Consider the following 26,733-nt stretch of genomic DNA (forward strand, 5'->3'; position numbering starts at 1 on the left):
AGAATGCTGCTAGTCATCCTAGTAAGAGGAGGACGAAAAAGTCCTCTTGAAGTAAAACATGGCTGTATCACGGAAACTTTTGGTGGAGTGCTGTGAGCAACTATTATTGGGGTGGATTCAAAAGGTTACAGTAAGGGGCTCCTGGGTGGCTCAGTCCGTTAAGCATCTGACTTTGGCTCAGGTTATGATCTCACAGTTTGTGGGTTTGAGCCCTGCATTGGGCTCTGTGCTGACAGCTCAGAGCCTGGAGCCTGTTTCAGATTCTGTGTCTCCTTCTCTCTGATCCACCCCTGCCCGTGTTATCTCTCTCTCTCTCAGAAGTAAAAAAAACATTAAAAAAATTTTTTTAACCCAAAAGGTTATAGTAAATAGAAATTTCTCCAGAAAAGATATTTAAATGCCTGATAAGCAGATGAAAAGAAGCTCAATATTAGTAGCCAACAGGGAAAGGCACATCAAAATGACCATGAGATACTACCATCTCACGCCTACAAGGATGGCTACAACCAAAGGAAAATAACAAGTGTTGATGAGGATCTGGGGGAAATGTGCTCACCCAGGGGTACATTTTTAAAGGCCTTACCCTGCCTTTTCCACCAACGTCAGCCAACATTCCCTCCTTTCCCTTCTCAGGAATCGTGTACGTTAGAAAGGGACGATCTGCTTCTTGGATGTCTGCTAAACATCTAAGGTTGAGTATCTCTTCATTGAAAGAGTTTTAATTACTTTAAATTACTTTCCTTTCACAAGGCAGGATTTGTGTTTTTCCCAGATATTTAAATTTTTTCTCAAAGTTTTCAAATTGATTGACTAAAATTGTTCATAGTATTCTCTTACTGCCTTTTAAATCTGTAATGTGTATGATTGTTTTCCCAATTTACATTCTTAATATTGTGTAGCAATCTCTTTTTTTTCCATAAGTCTTACCAAAGTGATAGCCTAGCTTATTAATCTTTTTAATTTTTTTGTTTCCCTCCCTTATTAATCTTTTTTAAAAACCAACTTCTGTTTGTTGATTGTCTCTATTGTGTTTTACTATATCATCTATTTCAGCTCATCTATTGTTACCTACTTTTTTCTACTTGCCTTGAATTTATTTTGTTGTTCTTTTTCTACCTTAAGTTGGATCCTGAGCTCACTAATTTTCCATGTTTCTTCTTTTCTCATATAAGCATTCAATATTATGAATTTCCATCAAGTATTACATTTACTGCATCTCATAAATTTAGATATTTCAGCTTTTATTATTGTTCACTTATAAATATTTTCAAATTTCAATCATAAGTTTTACTTTGAGCAATGATTTATCAAAAAAAAGTATGCATTTTAATATCCAAAGTTAATTTTATAGGTCTCATTTATCATTTTATTATTGGCATTTCAATTAAACCAGTAAGAAAACATGGTCTGCATAATACTGATTCTATGAAATTTGTTGAGTCATGCTTTATGACTAGGCATTTAATCAACCTTTGTAAATACTCCATGAATGCTTGAGAAGAATGCACATTTTAAAAAGGTTGTGTACAGAGTTTTATATATGTTCATTAGATTGGGATCATTAGTTGAAGTGTTCAAAAAGAATTTGTTTAATCTTTTATATGTCAGGAGCTCAGCTGGCTAGGATGGACGAGAGAGAGAGAAAGAGGGGTAAAGAGAGAGAGAGAGAGAGAGAGAGAGATGCTAGGTTTCAGAGTAGCTGATTGAAGCAATGTGCCAGAAATGAAAGAGCTAAGCCTTTATTCACTTAATGCTATGGTACAAGCAAGATGTTACACTGGAGGAAATGCAGACTCTTCCTGTTGCATTTTCCCTGATGGAACCTTGGTCAAGGTCAGGTAGATCAGTGCAGATGTGGGAGCCATCTCACTATTGAGAAAACCCTGGAACAAAAGAGTCTAATAGTGTCATGGGGTCTGCGATCATGGTAAGGATGTGGGGGAAGGGCCAGGGGTAAAAATTCTGAGTCAGCCTGTGTAGAAGTTCCTTCAGGGTTTTCCCTCCCCTGCTCCCCATAAGGAGGTCTCAGAAGGGGCACCTGGAAGACCTCTGCCTTGAGCTCAGAAAGAGACCTAGGAATAAAGACTCAGGGACTGGAAATGCATATACAGTATATGAAAGAGCATGATTGGCCAGAGGGGCCTGAGTCTTTGCCGCTGTCCTCAAAGTGCATTGGTGTCCGTGTCGGTGTGGGGGTGTGGGGGTGTGGGGGTGTGGGGGTAGGATGGGCAGCTGCCCCAGGAGGCCTGCCAGACAAAGCCTTTGTAATTGCCTATGGTCAGTTGTGAAAAATCACACATGCATTTTAACTAGGAACCATACTCCTCACCGTATTGTTGGCTTGACTTATAAATAATTGAGAAAGGTTGGTTCATGGTGGGAATGGCTTTGTCTATTTTCCCTTGTAATCCTATCAATTTTTATTTTACACATTTGAGGACTTAGAAGCACACAATTTTAGACTTGTTATATCTTCCTAGTGAACTAAATAATCATAAGGATGACTATCTTGAATAATACATTTTCTTAACTATCTGTTATACTGTTATTAATATACTTATACTAGGTTTCTTTGGTTAATATTTTTCCTGGAAAACATGTCCCTCTTCCTTTTACTTTCAATCTTGCTGTATCCTTATCCTTTAGGACTGCCTCTCAAAAATAGCTCATATCTAGATTTAAAAAATCTAACTGGAGGGGCTCCTGGGTGGCTCAGTTGGCTAAGCATCTGACCTTGGCTCAGGTCATGATCTCATGGCTCATGAGTTCCAGCCCCACATCGGGCTCTGTGCTGACAGCTCGGAGTCTGGAGCCTGCTTCAGATTCTGTGTCTCTCTCTGACCCTACCCTGCCCCTGCTCTGTCTCTGTCTGTCTCTCAAAAATAAATAAATGTTAAAAAAATTTAAAAATCTAAGTTGATAAAACATCTAAGTTTAGTCCATTTATATTTAATATTATTTTTTTATTTGGACTTTTTTCTATATTATCTTGTTAATCCTAATTGTCCTGTATTTTCTGCTTTATTCCCCCTCTTATCTTGTCTTTTTGGGGATTTGATTAAATGTATTTTTCCTCACTCTATTTCTACCTAATTATTTGGACTTCCATATTTTTTCTTTTCTTTATTAATTTGCTTTGAGATGGTATCATGATTATTTCACTTAACAAAATCTAAAGTTAATTTCTTAACTTCTGCCAAGATAATAAAAGGACCTCTCAATACTTTTACTCTCAATGTACTTTCCCCCATCATACGTGTTATTATGCAGAACAGTATTTCACTGCTATTCTTTATGTTTTTTATTATATTTTTAAAAATATTTATTTTATTTTTTTAAGTTCATTTATTTATTTTGAGAGAGAGAGAATCCCAAACAGGCTTCACACAGTCAGTGCAGAGTCTAATGGGGGTTCAAACTCACAAATCATGAGATCATGACCTGAGCCGAAATCAAGAGTCAGACAATTAATGGACTGAGCCACCCAGGTGCCCCAGATTTATTTTGTTTTTAGAGAGAGAGCAGGAGTGGGGGAGATGGCAGAGGGAGGGAGGGAGAAGGGAGAGAGAGAGAGAGAGAGAGAGAGAGAGAGAGAGAATCTTAAGCAGGCTCAATGCTCAGGGTAGAGCCTGATCCCCATGACCCTGAGATCATGACCTGAGGCAAAATCAGTAGTCGACACTCAACCCACCGAGCCACCCAGGTGCCCCACTGCTATTCTTTTTATTAATACTATACACTATATATTATTATTATACACAAATACTATTTATTTGGATTTACATACATGCCTTCCCTGAATATTATTTTAATCCTTTTTCTCAGACCATCTACTGGATCAATTTTTCTTTGTTTAATTACATTGTTTAGAAGTTTCTTTTATATATTCTTGAGGTAGTTAACTCAGCTTGTTTGTATATAATTTTTTTCTTTGTTTTGAAAAATAACTTTGCCAAATATGAAATTCAAGGATAACAGTTATTTTCTCTCAACATTTTGAAGGTATATTATCCCACTGCCTTTTGGCTTCTTTGGTTTCTATTGGAAACTGGTGTCATTTTCATTTATTCTTTCTTTATGGCTGATTCCAAAATCTTTCTTTGGGGGCACCTGAGTGGCTCAGTCTTTGAGCATCTGACTTCAGCTCAGGTCATGATCTCAATGTTAGTGGGTTCGAGCCCCGCATCAGGATCTGTACAGATAGCTCAGAGCCTGGAGTCTGCTTCAGATTCTGTGTCTCCCTCTTTCTCTGCCCCTCCCCTGCTCACACTCTGTCTCTGTCTCTCTCTCTTTGAAAAATAAATAAACATTAAAAAAATTAAAAAACAAAACCTTTCTTTGTTCATGGTATTCTGCAGTTTCATTGCCTACAGTTTTTCAAATATTTATTTTTATTTTTTTATTTATTTCTAGGAGAGAGAGAGAGAGACAGCGTGAGCAGGGGAGGGTCAGAGAGAGAGGGAGTCACAGACTGAAACAGGCTCCAGGCTCTGAGCTGGCAGTCAGCACAGGGCCCGACGCGGGGCTCGAACCCACGAACCGAGAGATCATGACCCAAGCGAAAGTTGGACGCTTAACCGACTAAGCCACCCAGGCGCCCCTCAAATTTTTTTTTAAGGTTTATTTTTGGAAGACTGCAAGTTGGGGAGGGGCAGAGAGCAAAGGAGACACAGAACAGGAAGTAGGCTCCAGGCCCTGAGCTGTCAGAAGGACCAAACGTGGGGCTCAAACTCACGACCTGTGAGATCATGACCTGAGTCAAAATCAAGAGTTGAGCACTTAACCAGCTGAGCCACACAGGCAGCCCTCATTTCCTATATTTAAGCATGGATTTATTTCTCTTTTTCCTTTTAGAGATAAATATGTTTCTTCAATTTGTCCTTTTTGAGATACAATGCTGATTTCTTTCTTTCCTTCTTGACATACAATGTGCTTCCCACTCTCCTTAAGTGATGAGAAGCCCCTTCTTGAGATAGGCATAAGGCTCAGTTTTGGTCAGTTTTCACAAGACCCATTTTCAAGGAGCAGGGGCTGCTGGGGACACTTTCACAGCTGAGAAAAAGAAACAAACAGGATATCTGCTTCTGGCATTCTGGCTGACCTGGTGCTCTGACAGGCTCTTCCACTGAAGGTCTTCTAATAACGCTACATAGGAAACTTTGAAATACCGCTGGTCTCCCAAGAAGCAATGAAGATGTCCAAGGACAGGCCATCCTTTCTCCTCCTCCCCCTTCATCTTCCCAAGAAGAAAACAGATTTGGGCTGGGGTCCGAGAAAGCAGGATGGAGCTGGGGTTAGGACAGTTGGCAGCCAGTTAGGAAGGAGGAAGAGAATAAATTCTGGTTAGGAACCCAGCAGAGTTGGTGGCATAAATGGCCAAAACCTGGCAGGAAAAGGTGGAAAAATGAAACTGTAAATTTCTTAGGGTGGTGGATTTATGGGTTGAGAGGTTTGGATTGTTTTTCCAATTTGACTTATTCAGATGTTCTTTTTTTAAAAAAATTGTTTCATATTCTTAGGCCATTGAAGCTAAATGTCCAGGTAAGACCAAGACACTAGACATCTGTATATTGATTTGTTCACTCTAAGGATTCTGAAAAAAAAAAATGCTTGGTTAGGTTAAGACTCAGCAGTGTTCTCAAGAAAACATTTCTTCCTGGCATATTTATAGATTTAAATTTTTTCTGCTTAGCATATTCCTCATATACTAATCTCCTGGTAAAAGGAAATACATAACAAATGGCTCTGAAGGACACTTCAGAAGCTGATTTTAGCTAATAAATCGTGTTTATCATAGCCTAGTGACATTAAAAAAGCCTACTGGCTAAAAAAAATGGGGGGGAGTTAATGGCTAAAATTAAGGAATTAGAGATGAAGGGAGACTTAACCCAAGCTTTTATATGAGTTGGTCTATGCAGCTTTTATTTTCCTGCTCAAGGTCCTTAATAAGCTGGACTGAGAGGACTCTTAAGAGTTCATGCAATCCTCATTTCATTGTTGAGGAAGCTATGCAATAGCTGCTAGCTATCTTGAACACAAATTAAATGTGAAGAGTTTGATACAAAAAGTATTTCCCTGTTTCTAAGATGCACATGTTTGTCATGTTTAAACATTTTTTTTTTAAATGTTTCATTTATTTCTAGGAGAGAGAGATAGAGACAGCGTGAACAGGAGAGGGTCAGAGAGAGAGGGAGTCACAGACTGAAACAGGCTCCAGGCTCCGAGCTGGCAGTCAGCACAGAGCCCGACGCGGGGCTCGAACCCACGAACGCGAGATCATGACCTAAGCGAAAGTCGGACACCTAACCGACTAAACCACCCAGGCGCCCCAATGTTTAAACATTTTTAAAAGGAGCAATGCTTACAATTGATGAATACATTTGGTACGCTGGGACTCCCCTCCCATCCTCCCTGAAAAGCAGCTTTTTGAAAAAGGTTTGTTTATTTATTTTGAGAGAGAGGAGAGAGAGAGAGAACAAGTTCGGGGGGGGGGGCAGAGAAAGGGGGATAGAAGATCAGAAGTGGGCTCTCTGCTGTCAGCACAGCAGATATGGGGCTTGAACTCATGTGCTGTGAGATCATGACTTGGGCCAAAACCAAGAGTTGGATGCTTAATTGACTGGGCCCCCGAGGAGCCCCTGAAAAGCAGCTTTAAAATGATTATTTATCTTAAAAAGCTAGGAAACATTGTTTATACCCTATGTTTATCATCTGCTACCCACCCCCAACCCAGGTAGCTTAGTATAGCATCTGGCACATAGTAGGTACTCAAAGAACATTTGTTGAACGAATATATGAGTATATGTAAGGTATACGTCAATGAGAACCTCTTTTCTCCTCCTTCAAATTTACCTTTCTTTCTTCAGATATACTTGTGAGTACCCAGTAAATGAATTGCTTTTTAAAAAACAGGAGCAAAATTGATTTTGCCATAGGAACTAAGTGGGGCAGTTTATTTGCATTATACATCATCTTTCTTTGTGTTATTTTTAACTTTAAAATCTCTGGATGTCAGAATCTGACTTCTGGGGACATATTATTGACAGAGAAATTGTCTAGTAACTTGAAAAATGTTGAGGAAGTACTGTGTCAATTATTAATGTCATGCTAATTATAAATTCAAACTAGACTCTTAGACCTCCAAGTGAGCAATGCTTGTCAGAAGGTCGAATGACCTGCCCTGGTCCTGGACATTGCAGAAATTATTTCAGTTCTTTCTTCTCAGTGGCTGAACTTCATACTTATTTCTAGTAGTAATGACCAAGGTCCCTAGGGCTAGGCCGTAGATGGAAGCAGGCAGAAGAGTTGAACAGGCACAAGTTTTGAAATCAAATGAAGTTGGGTTGAACCCCAGACTCAGACACTAAGTTGCTATGTAAACTTCAACAAGTTAAACAGCTTCTCTGGAGCCTAAGTTTACTTATCTGCAAATCAGTGTAGACATATGGATATCCGAAAATTGGTATGAGGAGTCAATGAGGATAACAAATACAATGTCCTTTGTATAAAGAAAAAAGCTAGTATTCTTGCCTTCCTCATTGCCCTCCTTGGGTAAGTTTTGTAGAAATGCCCACTCCTCAAAATATTTGGGTAGCCTGACTTCATAAATACACTGTACATTCTACCCCTTCAACCAGTAAAGCTCTTTTGTCATTAGAGCAGAGTTTTTCTATCACTGAGATTTGTGAATGGCTCCTATACTTTTTGCAATATCCTTATAGACCAATGATACTATTTGCCCAAAGGTTTAATACAGGTAAAATCACAAACTTGACATTCTAATTATACACACATACACGAACATATAGCTTTTCTGATAGGTATTACAGCAAATAACTATTACATTTTTGTGATTCACCTAAAATCATGCAGGATGCCAGTAAAGGAGTCCAGAACTATTCTAAGTATTTTAACTAGAAAGGATTTAATACAGGGAATTTGGTGCTTGCATAACCACTACAAGTGCTGGTGGAATAAACTTGAGCCTTCAGGACTGACTCCTACAACACTATAGACCTGATCTACCAAAGACATTTGAATTTCTGTTAAGTCATCAGAATTATCAGAAGGTAGAGTTAAAGTTTCTTTTAATATTTATTATTTATTTTTGAGAGAGAGAGAGAGAAATGGCGGGGGGGGGGGGCAGAGAGAGAGGGAGACACAGAATCTGAAACAGGCTCCCGGCTCTGAGCTGTCAGCACAGAACCTGACACAGGACTTGAACCCACGAACTGTGAGATCATGACCTGAGCTAAAGTTGGATACTTAACCAATTGAGCCACCCAGGCGCTCTTCAGAAGGGAGATTTTAAAGGGTCCATCCCAAACCTTCGTTATTGCTAGAAAAATAACACTTATGATAAAAAGAAATCCTGCTGCTGGTGAATCAGAAATGGCATGTTTATTTATGAAGGACGACTTATTCATTCATTAGTTTCTCCATCTATAACAGGACTATTCTATGTTTATTCTGTGTGTTAACTGATTTTTTAAAATGTTTTTCTGTCACTGAAAAAAATGTGTTCCTGCCCTTGTGTACTCATTTTTTTGAAATGTTTATTTTTGAGAAAGAGACAGACAGAGCAGGAGTGGGGGAGGGGCAGAGGAAAACACAATCTGAAGCAGGGTCCAGGCTCCTAGCTGTCAGCACAGACGCAGACGTGGGGCTCCAACCCACGAACTACAAGATCATGACCTGAGCTGAAGTCATGCACCCAATTGACTGAGCCACCCAGGTGTCCCATGTGTATTCATGTTTAAGTGAATATAACCAAAATGTTGACTTTTCATTGGATATTTTCCCATATTATTGCATACATTTGTAACCATAGATTCTGGTAGATTAAAAAAGAAAAAGTGAATATGAACTGTACTATCCTAATTGGCATGAGTAGCTTCACACATATCCCAACTAAGTTTTTAACAGCTTTATTGAGATACATTCACCCATTTAAAGTTTTGCATATATTCATAGGGATGTGTAATCATTACCAATATCCCTATTAAATTTCGTTGTTTTTTTTTTATTTTTTGTTTTTATTTTTTGTTTTTCGTTTTATTTTTTTAATGTTTTATTTATTTTTGAGACAGAGATAGAGAGAGCATGAGCACGGGAGGGTCAGAGAGAGAGGGAGACACAGAATCCGAAACAGGCTGCAGGCTCTGAGCTGTCAGCACAGAACCCAACGCGGGGCTCGAACCCATGAACCATGATGAGATCATGACCTGAGCCGAAGTCAGATGCTCAACTGACTAAGCCACCCACGCCCCTTCATCATTTTATTTTGAACTCATTTTTCTAAATCTCATAATTTTGCCTTTTAGATTGTTTATTCTGTTTTTCAATGTTTATCTACTTTTGAGAGAGAGACAGACAGACAGATAGAATGTAAGCAGGAGAGGGGCAGAGAGAGAGAGAGACACAGAATCTGAAGCGGGCTCCAGGCTACGGAGCTGTCAGCACAGAGCCCTACATGGGGCGCAAAACCACAACTGCGAGATCATGACCTGAGCCGAAGTCAGACACTCAACCACCTGAGCCACCCGGGCGCCCCAAGATTGTTTATTCTTGCATGCATGCATGTGCTCTACCTCTGCTCTAATAAAACCGCCTCAAAAGGGTTAAAACCATTGCCAGGTAGCTGCAGGTTGAAATTCCTCCATTTGGCAGCACTTTTAATTTTTTTAAGGTAGAATAACTAAGTAAGCTATAAAACCACCTCTACTCTGTTATCAATTGATGCCAACCCAGGCAGCATGAAGAATACAATGGGAAATGTTTTGCCGGTTCTGCTAGCCGGCGATCCCAAAAGAAAAGGAGAGAAGTGCTGGCCGGCATAACTTGTTCTAAATGCAACCATTCTATTTTTTCTAAGACTCCTAGAATTTTGCTAATGACTGATATCAAATCTCCCAGGCTGCAGTTTCAGTAATATACTCCTCCCCCGCCTGTTTTAAAGATCAGGATAAGATTTGTTTTTGTCCAGTCTCTGGCATCTCCTTGTAAGCAGGGAGTTGTTTTGTTCATTGCTCGATGCTTCCTGGCACATAGTAGGGCCTTCATATACGCATTTGTTGTGTGAATGAATCGATGTCTTTCACAGGGATTTCCCTAGTGTTTTCATGACCATTGTTACTATTTATTTTGGTAGTAACTGTCATCTGCTAACTTCCACCTGTCCATTAGCCCGTATCCTGAATGTCACTTCCTTCAGGAAGCCTTCCTGAGCCTCTCCACTAGGTAATGAGTTCCTGAGCTCTATTCTCTTTCTCATGACTCTTATTACTAATAAGTGCTCCAGGAGAGAAGTTCTGTGTTTATTTAGTGTGTTCACCTTTGCATCCCCAATTCTAAGCTCAGTGCCCGTCACAGAGTAGGTACTTAATCAGTATTTGTTGAACAGTGAAAGTAGGTTGGGATGCCATTCATCTCTAAAGGCAAGAACTCATTCAACACAGTCAGGTATTCTTATACCACCTATTCGCCTGTCTTGACTTTTTTTTTTTTTTTAATTTTTTTAATGTTTTTTATTTATTTTTATGAGACAGAGAGAGAGACAGCGTGAGCAGGGGAGGGTCAGAGAGAGAGGGAGTCACAGACTGAAACATCGCCTGTCTTGACTTTCAAGTTGTCTCTTTTTTTTATGTTTTATTTATTTTTTGAGAGGGGTGGGGGCAGAGAGAGAGGGACAGAGGATCCAAAGTAGGCTCTGTGCTGACAGCAGAGCCCAATGCAGCACTTGAACTCACGAACCTGAAGATCATGACCTGAGCCAAAGTCAGATGCTCAACTGACTGAGTTACCCAGGCACCCTGCAAGTATCTTCTAGGTTTTTTAAAAAAACAACTTGTTGAGGCATAGTTTACATATCATAAAATTCACCTATTAGATTCTTCTTACTGATGTTTACTTCTCATTTTCTGTGTGAAGGTCATTTTTCTGATGGTAAACATGGGAGAAGATAAAAGTGGAATATAGTGTTAACTTGGATAGAGAATGGGCTCCTAGAGCCCAATTTACCAGGATTTACTTCTGTTTTATTTCTCTTTGTGATCATAAGCTAATTAACTTCTCTAAGCCACTAATTCTAATCTGTAAAATTGTACTAGTAACAGGTTTTTCCATTGGATACTCTAAGGATTGAGTGAGATGACATGCAAAAGATCTGTTCACTGATCACTGCAGAGATAGTAACTTAAAAGAATGTAGATTCCCTCTCTTCTCTCTGTAACTATTAACTTGGACCCCCTAAATCGTAGGTCTCTTCTTTCACCATTATCATTATTTTGTTAAAAGCATACTTAAAAACAAAACAATCTTCTTGCTTCCTCAGCGTTTCTGCCACCCCCACTTCATTCTGAGGTTTAGCTTTTCCTGACACTATTCTTGCAAATTTTTGTCCCTCTTTTTATTCATTCTCCCGCATATGCTTTTTCTCTCCATCTTTTGAATACGCTGGTAGGAAAAACAAGCCCCACCTGAGATCATTAGAGAACAGCGGTTCCTTTAGTTGCATTCTCTTTCTCCTTCATTGTGAATCTTCCACTGTGAACTCAGAATTTTATTTTTCAAAGCCTCCCATCCTTTTAAAAATACGTTTCCTTTTACACCTTCTTGTCTAGAAATCATACCTGTCTTTCCCCAGGATCTGTTTCCGAAAGGCTGATGGCCTGCCTTCCGTGCTATGTGACGGTCACAACCCCCAGGTTTCTACATCTTCCCCGCGACCGACCAATTCTTCCCTGGGAGTCACATTACATCAGCATTACTAATACAATATCGTTCGGATTCCAGACTGTTTTATTCTAGGCAATCAATGAAAAACGAAGCTCGACACTGGCTTGATTTAACATGGAGGATGAATTGTCTAAGGTCAAATGCAAACTGCTGCAAGATGTGGGAGACATATATTTATATTCATACGAAATATATACCTGTTGAATTGGGGCTTTTTTCCTCAACGTTTCAGAAACCCTGAGCTCTCGGGTAATTGGGATGATAAGAAAGGTAGGTTTTCAGAAACTTCGCAATAAAAAAAAATTAGACTCCATCTAAAGGACTGCTCCATAGGCTCAAGGAACACTCACCAACAAAAACCATCTCCACAACCACCAGATTATCTCACCAGCAAGTGAGACTGCAAGGTTTGGGGGCCCGGCCGTACCACTCAGCGCGGCGCATGGGGGGGTTCGTGCCCATTTGGCAGCGACTGACCGTTTCCCCGTCGCTTGGTTTTGCCCCTGCTCCCCCCGCGCAGGCACCTAGAGTGCGTCAGGCCGGCGCTTTATAGCGGCAGCCTGGGCGGCTCCGCTTGCTGTTTTTCCTCTTCTTCTGGGTGGTGATTCCTCCTGTGGTTCGCGAAGATGCAGCTCAAGCCGATGGAGATTAACCCCGAGGTGAGCGTCAGGTGCACCGTTGTCCGGGGAGCGCAGGGCCGAGGGTCCGCCCTCGCCAGGTAGCTGCATCGATGACTGGCTTTATTTTTGCATTTTTTCTTTGCATTTGCCTTTCAGATGCTGAACAAAGTGAGTGGCGTCTCGCGCTGCCTCTGTCCCCTTCCCCCGGGAGCGCCGAGGCGGAGGCACCCGGCGGCGTCCTGCGCGCTCCACAGGCGGCCGGACTGGGGCGCAGTCCGGGCGCCCTCCCTCCGCCCCTGCACCGGGGTCTGGAGGTGACGGTGCGGAACCGCCAGCGGCGGGAGGGAGGAGGGGGCTGCGGCCAGACGCGAGCGCGGGCCGGGCTCTCGAGGGCGTGGCGCGGCCGGCGCGGATTCGGGTGCCCCGGCTTCGCGGGAGCCACGTGTGGGCCGCGCTTTGTGCTGTGTCATTGCGCCGGCGGGGGTGAGGGGTGGGGGGCGGGGCGGGTGCGGACGCCGAGCTNGGGGGGGGGGGGGGGGGGGGTCCCGCTGTGCGGCCAGTGCCTGCCACTCGGCGGTCTCCGCGCGCCTGGCCGCCCTGTTTCTCTCTGCAGGTGCTGGCCCGGCTGGGGGTCGCCGGCCAGTGGCGCTTCGCGGACGTGCTGGGGCTGGAGGACGACGCTCTAGGCTCGGTGCCAGCGCCCGCCTGCGCGCTGCTGCTGCTGTTTCCCCTCACGGCCCAGGTAGGGCGTGGGGCCCGGGGTGCGCGGGCCTCGGGCGGTGTGCGCTGCTCTCGAACCCGAGTGAGGTGTTGAGGACATGGGGGACACCCGGCTTCCCTCCCCTCCTGGCCTGGGCGCCCGCACCTGCAAAACTGCCCTCTTTCTGCGGGGGGGAGGGGACCGGGGGTGGGGGGAGATGGGGTGAGAAGCCCGCCCTGTCATGCTCCCTCCTCATTGGCTGTTACAGAATTTATTGGCTCCTCGCTGGTCCATTCAGCACTGCCTTAAATTTCAAAGAGAAGCAGCATCTCCGTTCCATTGTGTCAGTTACCCAGTCCAGAGAAGGAGCTTTTCAGAGCCTTCCACTCCAAGGAATGGCTGGTTGTTTCCCTTTAAGGGCTGTGACTTGTCAGTTTATTGTTTGGTTCTCAGACTCCCAGCTCGCAGTAAAATGGAGGGGGGTGGGCTTGCCTAGACCACCGGAGAACAAAATAGGTTCTTGAATCCCTACTCTTGGGTCTCCAGTGGACTCCTGTTTCTTCCCATCCCTCCACTCCCTACAACATGCACACTTGGTTTTTAACCTCCCCAATATACTTAAAAACAACAACAACAACAAAAACCTGATCATTTGTGTATGGTTCCTGTGTGGGGACCTCCTTCCACGCCTCTTTATCCTCTTTCCTCTCTGACCTTGTAGCTAAATGAAATAGGTGGGTATTAGAGCAGTCTTGGAAACACGTTTTCATTTCCCTTTAGATGGTCTTCCTCCTACAAGTGTGCATGGATGTATGTACCTCAAAGACTGAGCATCAGATATAAAAAGGTAGCTGGGATCATTGTTGTCTTGCGATGTATGAAATCCCACTAATTGGCATGGTATTGTCTATCTCCTATTGTGTCACTTGACCCCTGATTCTCGGGAGTGGTGAAATCTGCATTAACAACTTGGGACATTAGCATTTGGGGCATCATTCCAAACACAGTAAGCTTGACTGAAGCACCATGCTAAGGCCGGCTATTCTAGAAGCATCCTCAGCATAAATTATTAAAGCCCTATGGGAAGTTCCAGGCGTTCCTCCTAGTAAATGGGCTTAGTAATTTGAGTTAAAAACCCTTATTAAAACTATTAGGGTAATCCCACTGACATGCTATTTATTGTTGGGTAGAACAGGGCTGCTAAATAATTGCAAGTCAAATTAGCTTCCCTATTGACTGAATCAAACACCATCTCCTCTCTCCTTTGAGCTTCTCTGAGGAGCTCTCTTACTAGAGGAACCATGATGACTCGGAGGTTTTGAGCAGCATCACAGGCAAGGCCTCTGGGAGGCAGTGGTGCATCGTGTTTGTCTTTCAAAAGCCCACTGCTTGCTTTTTGCAGGATCAAGCGGCTCTTGTTAAAGAACTGTTCTGGTTTGGACAAGCTCGATACTTCGTGCTCTTTCAGCTCCAGCTGGGGCAGTCAGATTTATTGAGCACCTGTTCCATGACACAAAACACCAACTAGGCTAAATACTGAAATAAATTAAAAGAAAAGCTGAAGTTTCTATGTTGACTTCTAAACAAGCCGATGTTAATTTAGAAAGCATCTGCTTTTGTCTAAGAGAAGATTATGAAATCCTAACTGGACCACCTCTGAAACATTAGTTTTTAAGTGATAATGCAATATTTGCAGATGTATCTCTGTGCAAGAGCTCAAACAGCTAAAGAGTGGTGTTACCCAATTAAAAAGACCTTAACCTAGAAAAGTGAAAACCCTTAAGTCCATGAGTAACACGTTGCAAAGATGAGGTAGATCTTTGATGCTAGAACTTTCTATTAGTTGGAGCTTAAATCGGTGGTGGAACAAGACCTCTTATTCCTCTGGTGGTGTGTGTCATTGAGCAGGCTTAAGCTTCAGGTATGTGTACAGTAATGAAAGGCAATTGGAATTGGAAATCTGATATCGTGTCTAAATTAAACTGGTTATGGGAAATTAGTGTTTCTGTACCATTGGCACCTTGCTTTTAACTGAGAAGTCCTACTTTTAAGGTCTAAAATTCATTAACAAAAGGTCCAGACAAGCCCACTAAATTACTGTCCAAAGAGCAAATGGATTCTTGGAGGGCAACTATCTCTAGTCTTCCTCATCTATTGATTTCTTATGAGTGCCCCCACCCCCACCCCACATTGTTAATCTGTTCTCAAACTGTAGTTTGCAAGGACAAACAAGTGTCATATCTTGCTCTTGTAGGATGAGAAGATTTTGTGAAATCACAGCCCAGAACCCTAGACCAGTTGTCTTTCCTTTCTAAAGAATGAGGGACTAATTTTTAAAAAATTGCTCCTTTCAGCAGTTAAGTCTTGTTTTGCGTTTGTTTTTGAAGTACATTCAGACACAATAGAACTTCAAAGAATACTAAGATACAGACTGGCTGGTGTGTTTTTTGGACGTTAAAACTGACCAAAGCTTGATTGGGATCTTAGGTGAAATATAGTTATTAGTGGTGTTTAAGGAAGAAAATACTGAACTTGTGTGTTTTTCTTCAAGACCACCCATTCAAGCTAAAAGGTTGCAGTGGTGTCTAGACCAATCCTTGGGCAAAGTCCAAGGCCATTACTGCACTGCAGCATTAGGGTGGAGTCTCAGAGCCTCTCCGAACCCCACGGGCTGGCTGACGTGGGTGTGGGAGGCAGACAGGCCATTCTCTGGGCACTGGCCAACACCTAGGACCGAGGCTCCCGCTCACACATCCCACTTGGGTTTCCATTTAGGTGGCAGAACTCTCTGTGCTGCCATCTGTTAGTTCTTTGCATTTTCATTTTGAGACACAAAAATGTTTCTTATATTCACAGCATGAGAACTTCAGGAAAAAACAGATCGAAGAACTGAAGGGACAGGAAGTGAGTCCTAAGGTGTACTTCATGAAGCAGACCATCGGGAACTCCTGCGGTACCGTCGGACTCATACATGCAGTGGCCAATAACCAGGACAAACTTGAGTTTGGTAAGTGGGTGTTGAGGGTAGTCCTCCTCGAGTTGACCTCTAGTTCACCATAACTTGTCGTTCCAAAGCCCCCAGGGGTCTTACCTGCAATGTCTTTGCCTTAAATTGTTTTGAAACCTACTTCTCTAGTTATAATCAGTAGGCAAATTAACATTGATTCTCTCTTGAGGGAGGGAAACTCCTTTTCCAAGAAGCCTGGTCTAGCTTCTTCACCTAGAGGGGAAAAGGGAGTGCGACACAGTTTTGTGCTGCCTCTGCTCTTCGATTTGCAGACAGCTAGTGGTTGTGATTCTCGTGTGCCCCTCTTCAGGTCTCAACAATTCAGAGGAATTGGAGATGATAAGCCATAAGATACTAACACCTAGAACTTATCTCTACTGGTTCTGGGTCTCTTAAGCAACAGGGGAGCCAAAATAGCCTAGAACAGCTGGACAAAGATGTGAAAGTTCCTTCAGGGAAGCCTAGCAGCAGCTCAAAACCTTGGAGGATCCAGCTGTGGACAAAGTCATGTTTGGGGGTTTTAGCTCCTCTCCAGTGAATGGTGGGGAGGATATAGGAGAATGGAGTCTCCGCCCTGAAGTTTGTCCAAAGCACAATCAATAGCACTGAGCTATGTTAAGGTACGTGGCATAATGTATGATACTGGCCAAGGGTCAACAAACTTTCTTAAAAAATAAGAGTAGGTCTTTTAGGTTTTTGAGGGCCATTGGTCTCCTGTCTGTGTAGTTCAAAAGCAGCCATAGACCAGATGTAAGCCAACGGATGTGGCTGTTTTCCAATAATACGAAGATAGGTACAGTAGTTTGCCAGCTCCTGATTTAGACCATGGACGGGAATGGCTAAGAATTAAATAATTTCAGCTAATACAGTCCACGGTGTTGCTTGTAGCAGGTCAAATACTTTTTTCTTAAAACAAGGTAAGTGTGACCAAGATTACTGCTAGTATGCTTTTGATGTTTTTTTTTCCCCCAATTTTTTTCTGAGAGAGAAGACTGCATGAGCAGACGAGGGTCAGAGAGAGAGGGAGATACAGAATCTGAAACAGACTCCACGCTTTGAGCTAGCTGTCAGCACAGAGCTTGACGTGGGGTTGAACCCACAAACCGTGAGATCATGATCTGAGCTGAAGTGGGATGCTTAATCGACTGAGCCACCCAGGTGCTTTTGAAATTAACAGCAACAACAACAACAACTTGTTTGGCCATAAGAATCCAAATCTTCTGGAATTTAACTTTTTTGAGTATTGACTTGCCATATTAAAGAGTATTGTAGCTTGATCCTTTATTTCTTCTGCAGTAAGTCTCCCTTTAGAGTACCGTGCTCTGGAGGTCAGAGGGATACTGTAATTCTTTGCAACCGTGATCATGATGTAATCTGAATCCTAGCCCTCATAAAGTTAAGAGGATTCCTGGGGCACCTGGGTGGCTCAGTCGGTTAAGCATCTGACTTTGGCTCAGGTCATGATCTCATGGTTTGTGGGTTTGAGCCCCATGTCAGGCCCTGTGCTGACAGCTAGGTCAGAGCCTAGAGCCTGTTTCAGATTCTGTGTCTCCCTCTATCTCTGACCCTCCCCTGCTCATGCTCTCTCTCTCTCTCTCTCTCAGAAATCAGTTAAAAAAAAAAAGAGGATTCCTATCACTTCCAAGTTTTAAATGGTCTTCATTTAAACAAATGTGTTTTAGTTTAGAGCTGACAGTTCAAATGCAGTCTTTTGAATAATATCTTGCTCTTACTCTAGCTATGTATTCAGTGTCTCCTAGATTTACTATATTGAGTAGTGACAAAATGCTTTTACCAAACCATCAGCCGGTTCTTTGTCTCTGGACCAGACTATCAGGCTCTTTCCATTTCTTCTTAAGATCCTTAAGTTGGGGCCCCTGGGTGGCTCAGTTGGTTGAGCGCCCGACTCCTGACCTCAGCTCAGGTCTTGATCTCAGGGTTGTGAGTTCAAGCTCTGCATAGGGCGTGAATCCTACTTAAAAAATTGTTTAAAAAAAGATCCTTAAGTTAATGCCTATCTGGATAACCATACTATGGAGATTGCATTTTCTACCCTGAAGTAAAACCTCTAGATTTGAGAACTGTGGACTAGACTAGAATGTAGTTGTACCAGGTGGGACTGTGTGCTGCCAGGTGCTGTGGGTACCAGCGACACACAAGCCCGACAGCTCCTGCCTTTATGGGATGACCCATCTCACAAATACATGTTACAAATGTATAGCCGCTGTAACGGAGACGAGAGGGGGGTGTGAGGTGGGAGGGAAAGGAGGGCGGGCTAGCAGGGAGTGGGTGCAGGAGAGGGCTTGGCACCCTGGAGGAGAGGAGAGTTCTTTGACTTGAATGCAGTACAAGGAGGTGGATGCCGAAGGCGGGTGAGGGAGAAGGGACGGCTCTTCCACCCTCTCCGAGACCACAGTAAAGAGTCAAGTCACTGAGCATGGCTGGCTGCGTGACAGCTGAAGTTGGCAGCAAATGTGCACCCATTTGCAATATCTTGTCTACACTACTATACTGTTTTTTTTTTCCCCCCAAAGAGGATGGATCCGTCCTGAAACAGTTTCTTTCTGAAACGGAGAAGCTGTCCCCTGAAGACAGAGCAAAATGCTTTGAGAAGAATGAGGTAGGAAGACAACCCCTAGATCATCAGTTTTCGATTCCTACAGAGGTTTTGGGTGCTAATTATTTTCTCTTTTCCTGCAGGCCATTCAGGCAGCCCATGATGCTGTGGCCCAGGAAGGCCAATGTCGGGTAAATACATGCAAATGTGAATCAGGGCCAGGCTGCCCAGGGGCCATCTGTGTTTCCCCTGAAATATGAACAAGAACCTCTCACCTGAACACTGCAAATGTTTCCACCCATGGCCAGCTAGGCCCATTAATGCCAGAAGATTCTACCAGAATAATGCTTTGACTATACCTGTTCATAAAGGTGTAGCTCTCCAGAAATCGAATTGGCAGTAAAATAGTCTTGAGTAAATTTAAACTGATGGTTTTTTTGTTTAGATCCAAATGATTCTAAGAGAGTATCACCCCTCCTGGAAATTGAGCATTTCCCATACTTGTCTCACAGACTGTTGGCCAAGGGTAAGGTTACTAGCTAGGACTGATGGTTTCTAGAAGGCTTAAATATATCATTCATCTGAACAGAGGCCTCCAGTCAGGTGTTAATTAGATTTACATTGGTTATCAGTGCCTTTATGACTATAGTTGACCTGCCACTTTCTAGTCTTGCCTTCAGTGACATACTTACCCTACCTAAGCCTGAATTTCTTTCTTGGTAAAAAGTCCTAAGAGTTTTGATAGTTATGCTATATCTATCTTCATAGGTAAGGTATTAAAAGAGTCTTCTAATATTGTCTATTACATAGGTCATACGTGTTTGCTACACTAGTTTAAAGTAGTACATAAGCAAACCAGTTCAAGCACATTATACTTAACAAATTAAGCTCTGCTTTTAAAATCCTTGCAGAATATGTGTATTAAATCAACACGTTACACACTTTGAACTTAAACGATATTAGGTCAATTATATCTCAGTAAAGCTGAAGAAAAAATATTTTGATGCAATGTGTATTACAATAAATACTCATCTTCAAAAATATTTCTTGACTCTTTAGGTAGATGACAAAGTGAATTTTCATTTTATTCTCTTTAACAACGTGGATGGCCATCTCTATGAACTTGGTAAGTTGTCCATTTGGGGGAACCCAGTATAGTTTCACGCACTCTTTCAGAGGAGTTCCATCTCTTACAGGATTGGTGTGTGACTTTGTGGCACTTTGTGTATGTTTATGAAGTGTGTCTTGGTTTAGGAAGCCAAAACAACAAGGTGTTCTCACGGGGGCACTTAACTCCTGTATCCTACCCAGAGCACTTCCCTTACCCAGTGACCTACAGAAGGAATGGCTTTAGTCACATACCGGTAAAGAAATCGGTGCCAGATCAGGGCATTCACGTCAGACTCCTCTTCCCAGCTTCTAGTACAGCATGTCCGGTGTAGGGGTGCCAGTGGCAACCTGACAAGGAATGCTTCTGGAAAAGTATAAATGCTTGTGATCTTGTTTGTATGGAAAGAGTTTGGATGTTTAGGGGTATCATTTCCCTTAGCTGGTCCACGGCAGTAAGAAAGCTTATCCATCTTGTGAAAGCTCCCCACCCCCTTGAATTAACGGGGGAAGACTTGTAGCCATGTTGTCTCAAGTCAGGAACCACCTACCAGAAAGTAAAAGCAAAGCAGATGTGGGGCCGGTTGGTGGTCATTGAGGGGCAGTGCAATCCCAGGGATTCCTTCTGCTCTCCACCCTCCCTGTCCCTCAGAGGCAGCATTTGGCTTTTGCTCTGGGCTGCTTCCAGGAGATGGGGCATGGGCCTCTATGTTAGGAAGGCTGCATTGGGCTTGTGTGGATCTGTTGCTTGTGGATTAGAATTGCTCGGGATGGATATTTAGGAGCATTTGAAACTTCTTTTCCAGCCCATTGCTTCTGTCCAGCCTGCCTTTGTGGGAGTGGTGGTGGTATTTGGATCTGAAACTTCCGTTTAGGCTGGGTGAACACTGTAGCCAGAAAATATGCAGGGAAACTGACATGCCGGGCTTCTTTGTTGCAGATGGACGAATGCCTTTTCCGGTAAACCATGGCACCAGCTCAGAGGACTCCCTGCTGCAGGTAATCTTCAGAACCCATCTTCGACTGGGGCCCGCGCCTCTTTAACCATATTATCTAAAGTGCTAATACTTTTTCAATGCAGCCAGTAGCATCCACTTGGGTTAATAGCAGCCTGTAGGGTTTAAGGATTATGTTACTGAGCCTGTCTACCTTCTTTTATAAGAAATGGTTTTAAACAGGATCCTTCAGAGCATCCTGACTAATCTGTCTCTTGTGCTGACTTTAGCCTACGGTTAGAATTAGCATGAAAGCTGTTACTTAACTTCCCCGAGGGATTAAGGTGACCATTGTTCTCTTGTCAAATTCCATCATAGCTAACAACTCAAGGAACAGCAACCCGAGCCTTTCCTAATCCCTGTCAAACTGCTGGATATGGGTCAGTTGTACAGGTAGTGTACTATGGATTCTGGTGAGGCAGTCAGCTTCCATTTTTTCTTCTCCCTTGGTCCACTGTGACAGGACGAGAGAAGCAGATTCAAAACTTGCCTCATTAAGAACTTAAGATCTAGGATCGCTATCCTGCCATATATGACTACAGAAACCTCTTAATTCTGGACAAGGGCTGAAGGGCTACCCTAGGCCCCTTCACCGAGAAAACAGGTCTCTGGAATTGAATCAATTTACTGTTATAAAGTAAAGTTGCTTCACTGTGACAAAATAAAAAGTGCTGTTAAGGGAAAAATACTTCATTTGTACTAATAACTACTGTTTTCTGAGTGCTTGCTGTGTGCAGATGAAGGGCTGGTAAACTTCTTGCAAAGAGCCAGGTAGAAAATATTTTCGGCTTTGTGTGGCATTTGGCTCTGTTGCAAGTACGGGCATACTTCAGGGATATTGTGGGTTCTGTTCCAGACCATTGCAATAAAGGGAATATTGCAATGAGGTAAGTCAAATGAAATTCTGAGTTTCCCGGTGTATATAAAAGTTGTGTTCTAGTGTAACTGTAGTGTGGTTTATTCAGTGTACAATCACATTATGTCTGAAACAGTGTACATACTTTAATGAAAAATACTTCTAAAAAATGCCTACCATCATCTGAGCTTTCTGTGAGTTGTCCTGTTTTTGCTAGCAGAGGTCTTGCCTTGATCTTGATGGCTGCTGACCGATCTGGATGTCAGTTGCTGAAGGTTAGGGTAGCTGGGCGATTTCTTAAAATAAGACAACAATGAGGATCCATTGACTCTTCCTTTTACAAACAATTTCCCTGTAGCCTGTGATGCTTTTAATAGAAATTCACCCACAAAAGAACTTCTTTTAAAGTTGGGAGTCCATCCTCTCAAACCTTGACACTGCTTTGTCAACTTAGTTTATGTGATGTTCTAAATCCTTTTGTCATTTCAACAATCTTCACAACATCTTTACCAGGAGTAGACCTCATCTTAAGAAATTGCTCATCCTCGGGTTGCAGCAACTCCATCACAGCCTCAGGCTCCACTTCGCTTTTTTGTTCCCTTGCTGTTTCCGCTGCATCTGCAGTTACTTCCTCCACTGCATCTTGAGCCCCTCAAGGTCAGCCATGAGGGTTGGAATCCACTCTTCCAAACTCTTGTTCATGTTGACATTTGATCTCTTCCCATGAATCAGGAATGTCCTTAATGCCATCTAGAATGGTGCATCCTTTCCAGGAGGTTTTCAATTTATTACCCAGCTCCTTTGGAGGAATCTGTATCTATGACAGCTTATAAGCCTCACAAAATGTATTTCTTAAATAATAAGACTTGTAAGTTGAAATGACTCCTTAATTCATGGGGCTACAGAATGGACATTTTGTTAGCAGGCATGAAAACAACATTAGTGTCATCGTACATCTCCATCAGAGCTTCTGGCTGACCAGGTGCTTTGTCAGTGAGCAATCATATTTTGAAAGAAATCTTTTTTTCAGAGCAGTAGGTCTCAGCAGTAGTGGGCTTAAAATATTTAGTAAGCCATATGTAAACAGATAAGCTGTCATCCAGGCTTTGTGTTTTTCCAGTTACAGAGCACAGAGTAGATGCAACATATTTCTTTTTTTTTTTTTTTAATGTTTTATTTATTTCTAGGAGAGAGAGAGAGACAGCTTGAGCAGGGGAAAGTCAGAGAGAGAGGGAGTCACAGACTGAAACAGGCTCCAGGCTCTGAGCTGGCAGTCAGCACAGAGCCCGATGTGGGGCCCGAACCCACGAACCGCGAGATCATGACCTAAGCGAAAGTCGGTCGCTTAACCGACTAAGCCACCCAGGCGCCCCAGATGCAACATACTTCATAAGAGCCCTAGGATTTTCAGCATGGTAAATGAGCACTGGCTTCACTTCAACCACCAGCTGCGTTAGCCCCTAACAAGAGAACCTGTCCTTTGAAGCTTTGAAGACAACTATTGACTACTTTTGCTAAGAAAGTCCTAACTGCTATCTTCTTCCAATAGAAGCCTGTGTGCTCTGTGTTGAAAATCTGTTGCTCGGTGTAGCCACCTTCGTTAACGATCCTAGCTGATCTTCTGGATAACGTGCTGCTTTGCCGGGCACTGTGATGTTACGGAGGAGCCTTCCTCATTGTGCTTACTAAGTCAGTGTCTGCTAGCTTCAAACTTTTCTCTTTCAGCTTCCTCCCCTCCCTAAGCCCTCGCAGAACTGCAGAGACTTAGGGCCTTGCTCTTCATTGGCTTTGGTATGTGGGAATGTTATAGCTGGTTTGGTTTTCTTTCCAGACGACTCAGACTTTCTCCATACCAGGAATAAGGCTGTTTTGCTTTCTTACCATCCGTGTGTTCGGTGGAGTAGCAGTTTTAATTTCCTTCAAGAACTTTTCCTTTGCGTTCACAATGGGGCTAACTGTTGGGCACAAGAGATGTAGCTTTCAGTCCGTCTCAGCTTTCGACATGCTTTCCTCACTAAGCCTAATCATTTCTAGCTTTTGATTTGAAGTGAGAGACGTGGAACTCTTCCTTTCACTTGAACACATAGAGGTGACTGTAGGGTTATTGATTGGCCTAATTTCAATATTGTCTCGGAATAGGGAAGCCTGAGGGTAGAGAGACACAAGGGGAAAGTGGCCACCGGAGCTGGGAGAATACACACAGGTTTATATTAGGGTCGCTGTCTTGTATGGGCATGGTTGATAGCACCCTATAACAATTGCATCAGTGACGTCAAAATCCCCAATCACAGATCGTCATAACAAATACAATTAAAAAAGGTTTGAAATGTTCCAAGAGTTACCAAAATGGGACACAGAAGCACAAAGCCAACGAATGCTGTTGAAAAATGGCACCGAGAGACTTGCTGAATGCAGGGTTGCCACAGACTTCTGCTTTGTAAAAATGCGTATCCGAGAAGCGCAGTAAGGTGACGTGCGATCAAAGGAGGGATGCTCATATCCAGTTTTGCTGTGATGGCTGCAGAGCAGCCCAGAGATCGCGTCTCAGTGAATGTGCGGCCATATTCTACTAAAACTTCATTCGTAAGAACAGGCAGTAGGCTTCACTTTGCCGACCTGTGTGCTAGATGCTATTCTAAGTGACTTCCAGCTTTTAGAGAATGCTTTTAACGAGGCTCTGAGGTATTATATTCACATTATACAGATGAGGAAACTGAAGTTAAGTGATGCTCTGAGTCGTCAGTGACTTAAATGGCAAAACCATGGTTCAAATCTGGACAGTCTTAGCCACTGTTATACTACCTTTCTCTATAAAAGACCTGACTTTGGAACATCATAAACCTCATGACCGGAAGGTGCTAGTGGACCAGATTATGCCACTAGGTGGGAGGGTCACTTTCTCGAGTTTGCTAACTCTGGGATTTACAGGGCTATATGGGAACAGAAATAAGGAATGAGAACTAGATCCAGAAATGCAAAATTGAGGGGGATTTGCAGAGTCCAAATTTACTTTTGGGACAGCATAAAAACAGAGGCAGAACTTCTGCTTATAGCCCATTTGGGGGACAGACTGGTCCTTCTACTAAGGTCTAAGGTACTTACTATCCTATCAGACACCAAGAGCACCATAAAATGTGCGTCCCAGAGGAGACTTACAACTGTTACTTTTAGTAGGATTTGTGAGGTATGGGGAAGATAAAACTTTGTTTTAAAACAATAAAAACTGTTTCGAATCTCATTTAAAATTAAATGGAATATAAACTAATATCTTAGTGAAAATTCTTATCCTAAATAAGGCTGCTGGTGTATGTGATTAAAGCTGTTTTAGGTTGTCTAAACTGTACAGTAAATTACTGCTAAACTGTTAAGAAAGTACATAAGCCTAATCCGAGAATTGTGAATGTGAAGGAATTGAGGTCCTAGCTCGTTGTCTGGAGGGGATGGCTGTTTCTTTAGACACACATCTGTAACGTTCATCATCATGGGCCCTCCAGGGAAGTCAGTTTGGGGAAGGAACATCTGGAATATCAGTATATTCCAAATTCTGATAGAGAACAAAATAGGTAGATGTCAATCTAGAATCCCCTCTAGTTCTTACAAGTTGTTCTGAAGTAGGAGCAAAACTCTGGGTGTGGTCGATGCCATTTAAAGGCCAAACTCCCGGAGTTGATTGGCTTTAGACCTTGGGGGCTGATGTTCCGGGACTGTTCGTTCTGTCCTCTTAAAGGTCGTGTTGGATATGGTTTGTGGAGCTGTCTCTTCACTGGATTGTTTTACAGTTTAAACAGTGATTGACATTTACTATGCCAAGTCTTTTAAACCGTAGAATTTGGTAAATAATTACATTGGCATCAATTTTCTCTTTCCAATCTTTGTAATCTAGGCCTTACAACTAGTAACACATGTCACTCCCATCAGTAAGAATTCATCATTTGCACCTGGAAAACCAGGCTGATTTATAAAATGTTCACTTGAAAGAAATTTGTGTCTACTTGGAATTTTCGAGTTACGGGAACTTTTCTGCTCCCTCATGTGGGAGAGAGGATCCATTTTTTATCTTGTTTTTCTTTGAGGAAAAGAGCACTAGTGGTGGTGTTTTCTTGTCAAAACCAGGGACAAGGTGGGAGAAGCCCAGAGTATTTGGTGGAGGTAATAAAGAAGTCAAAGATTCCAAAGTCAAGTCTGTGTTGTGGGTTCCTGTCTCTCCCCTCACCTGATTTTTGTATTAAGTCAACCCTGGTTTTCAAGTTCAATGAGAGGTTTGAAGCCAATCAGGGTGACCTCTGAACCTTACTGTTCCTTTCTCCTTGAAACTTCATTTTGAGCTGCCGCCGCTTGGATATTAATGACCTTTCTCCTTGCAGGACGCTGCCAAGGTCTGCAGAGAATTCACTGAGCGTGAGCAAGGGGAGGTCCGCTTTTCTGCCGTGGCGCTCTGCAAGGCAGCCTGATGCCCTAGGGGAGGGACAGCTTTCTCCCCCCTCTTCCTTCAGCGTGAAACCTGTCCCCACAACGCAGTCTAAAATGCTTCAGTACTTGTGGAACACAGCTGTTCTCCTTTGGATGTGCAGATACGCTCTCACCCTCAACCACACCCAGGCACTAGCAGAGCTCAGCTGTCGATCGAGCAAAGTTGGATAGAAGCTTCAGATGGCGAAGCATTGTGCCCTAGTATGTATTGTACCTCAATAGCTAAAGCTTTAAATGGCCACTTTGGTTTGTGTCTGTTAAAGTTAAGGCCTTGGATGTGGTTTAATTGTTTGTCCTTAACAGAAATAAAACTTTTCTGCTGATTAAGGGATGAGCCTAAACTGGTTTTCATTTTCTTCTTCTTTTTTTTTTTCTTTTTACTTATTTCTAGGAGAGAGAGAGAGAGAGAGAGAGAGAGAGAGAGAGACAGCGTGAGCAGGGGAGGGTCAGAGAGAGAGGGAGTCACAGACTGAAACAGGCTCCAGGCTCTGAGCTGGCAGTCAGCACAGAGCCCGACGCGGGGCTCGAACCCACGAACCGCGAGATCATGACCCAAGCGAAAGTAGGACGCTCAACCGACTAAGCCACCCAGGCGCCCCCATTTTCTTCTTTACCTTCCCCTCCAATTCATCTTATTTTCCTAGTGTTATACATTTAGGTCTTCCACAGAAGCAATTCCTACAGC

General features: G+C 42.9%; 1 protein-coding gene across 1 annotated transcript; it reads left to right on the top strand.

The window, feature by feature from the left end:
• Nucleotides 1-12,306: 12,306 nt before the first annotated feature.
• UCHL1 (ubiquitin C-terminal hydrolase L1) lies at nt 12,307-26,389 on the top strand. Its single transcript, XM_039227033.1, has 9 exons — nt 12,307-12,395; nt 12,513-12,524; nt 12,970-13,098; nt 15,913-16,063; nt 18,598-18,683; nt 18,764-18,811; nt 19,680-19,746; nt 20,668-20,726; nt 25,943-26,389. Exons 1-9 carry the CDS (start codon nt 12,363-12,365, stop codon nt 26,027-26,029), a joined length of 672 nt encoding a protein of 223 aa, XP_039082964.1. The 5' UTR covers nt 12,307-12,362; the 3' UTR covers nt 26,030-26,389.
• Nucleotides 26,390-26,733: the final 344 nt, after the last annotated feature.

The sequence above is a fragment of the Hyaena hyaena genome, unplaced genomic scaffold (genome assembly GCF_003009895.1).
Source record: "Hyaena hyaena isolate Hyena2069 unplaced genomic scaffold, ASM300989v1 scaffold_24, whole genome shotgun sequence".
Classification (NCBI taxonomy): domain Eukaryota; kingdom Metazoa; phylum Chordata; class Mammalia; order Carnivora; family Hyaenidae; genus Hyaena; species Hyaena hyaena.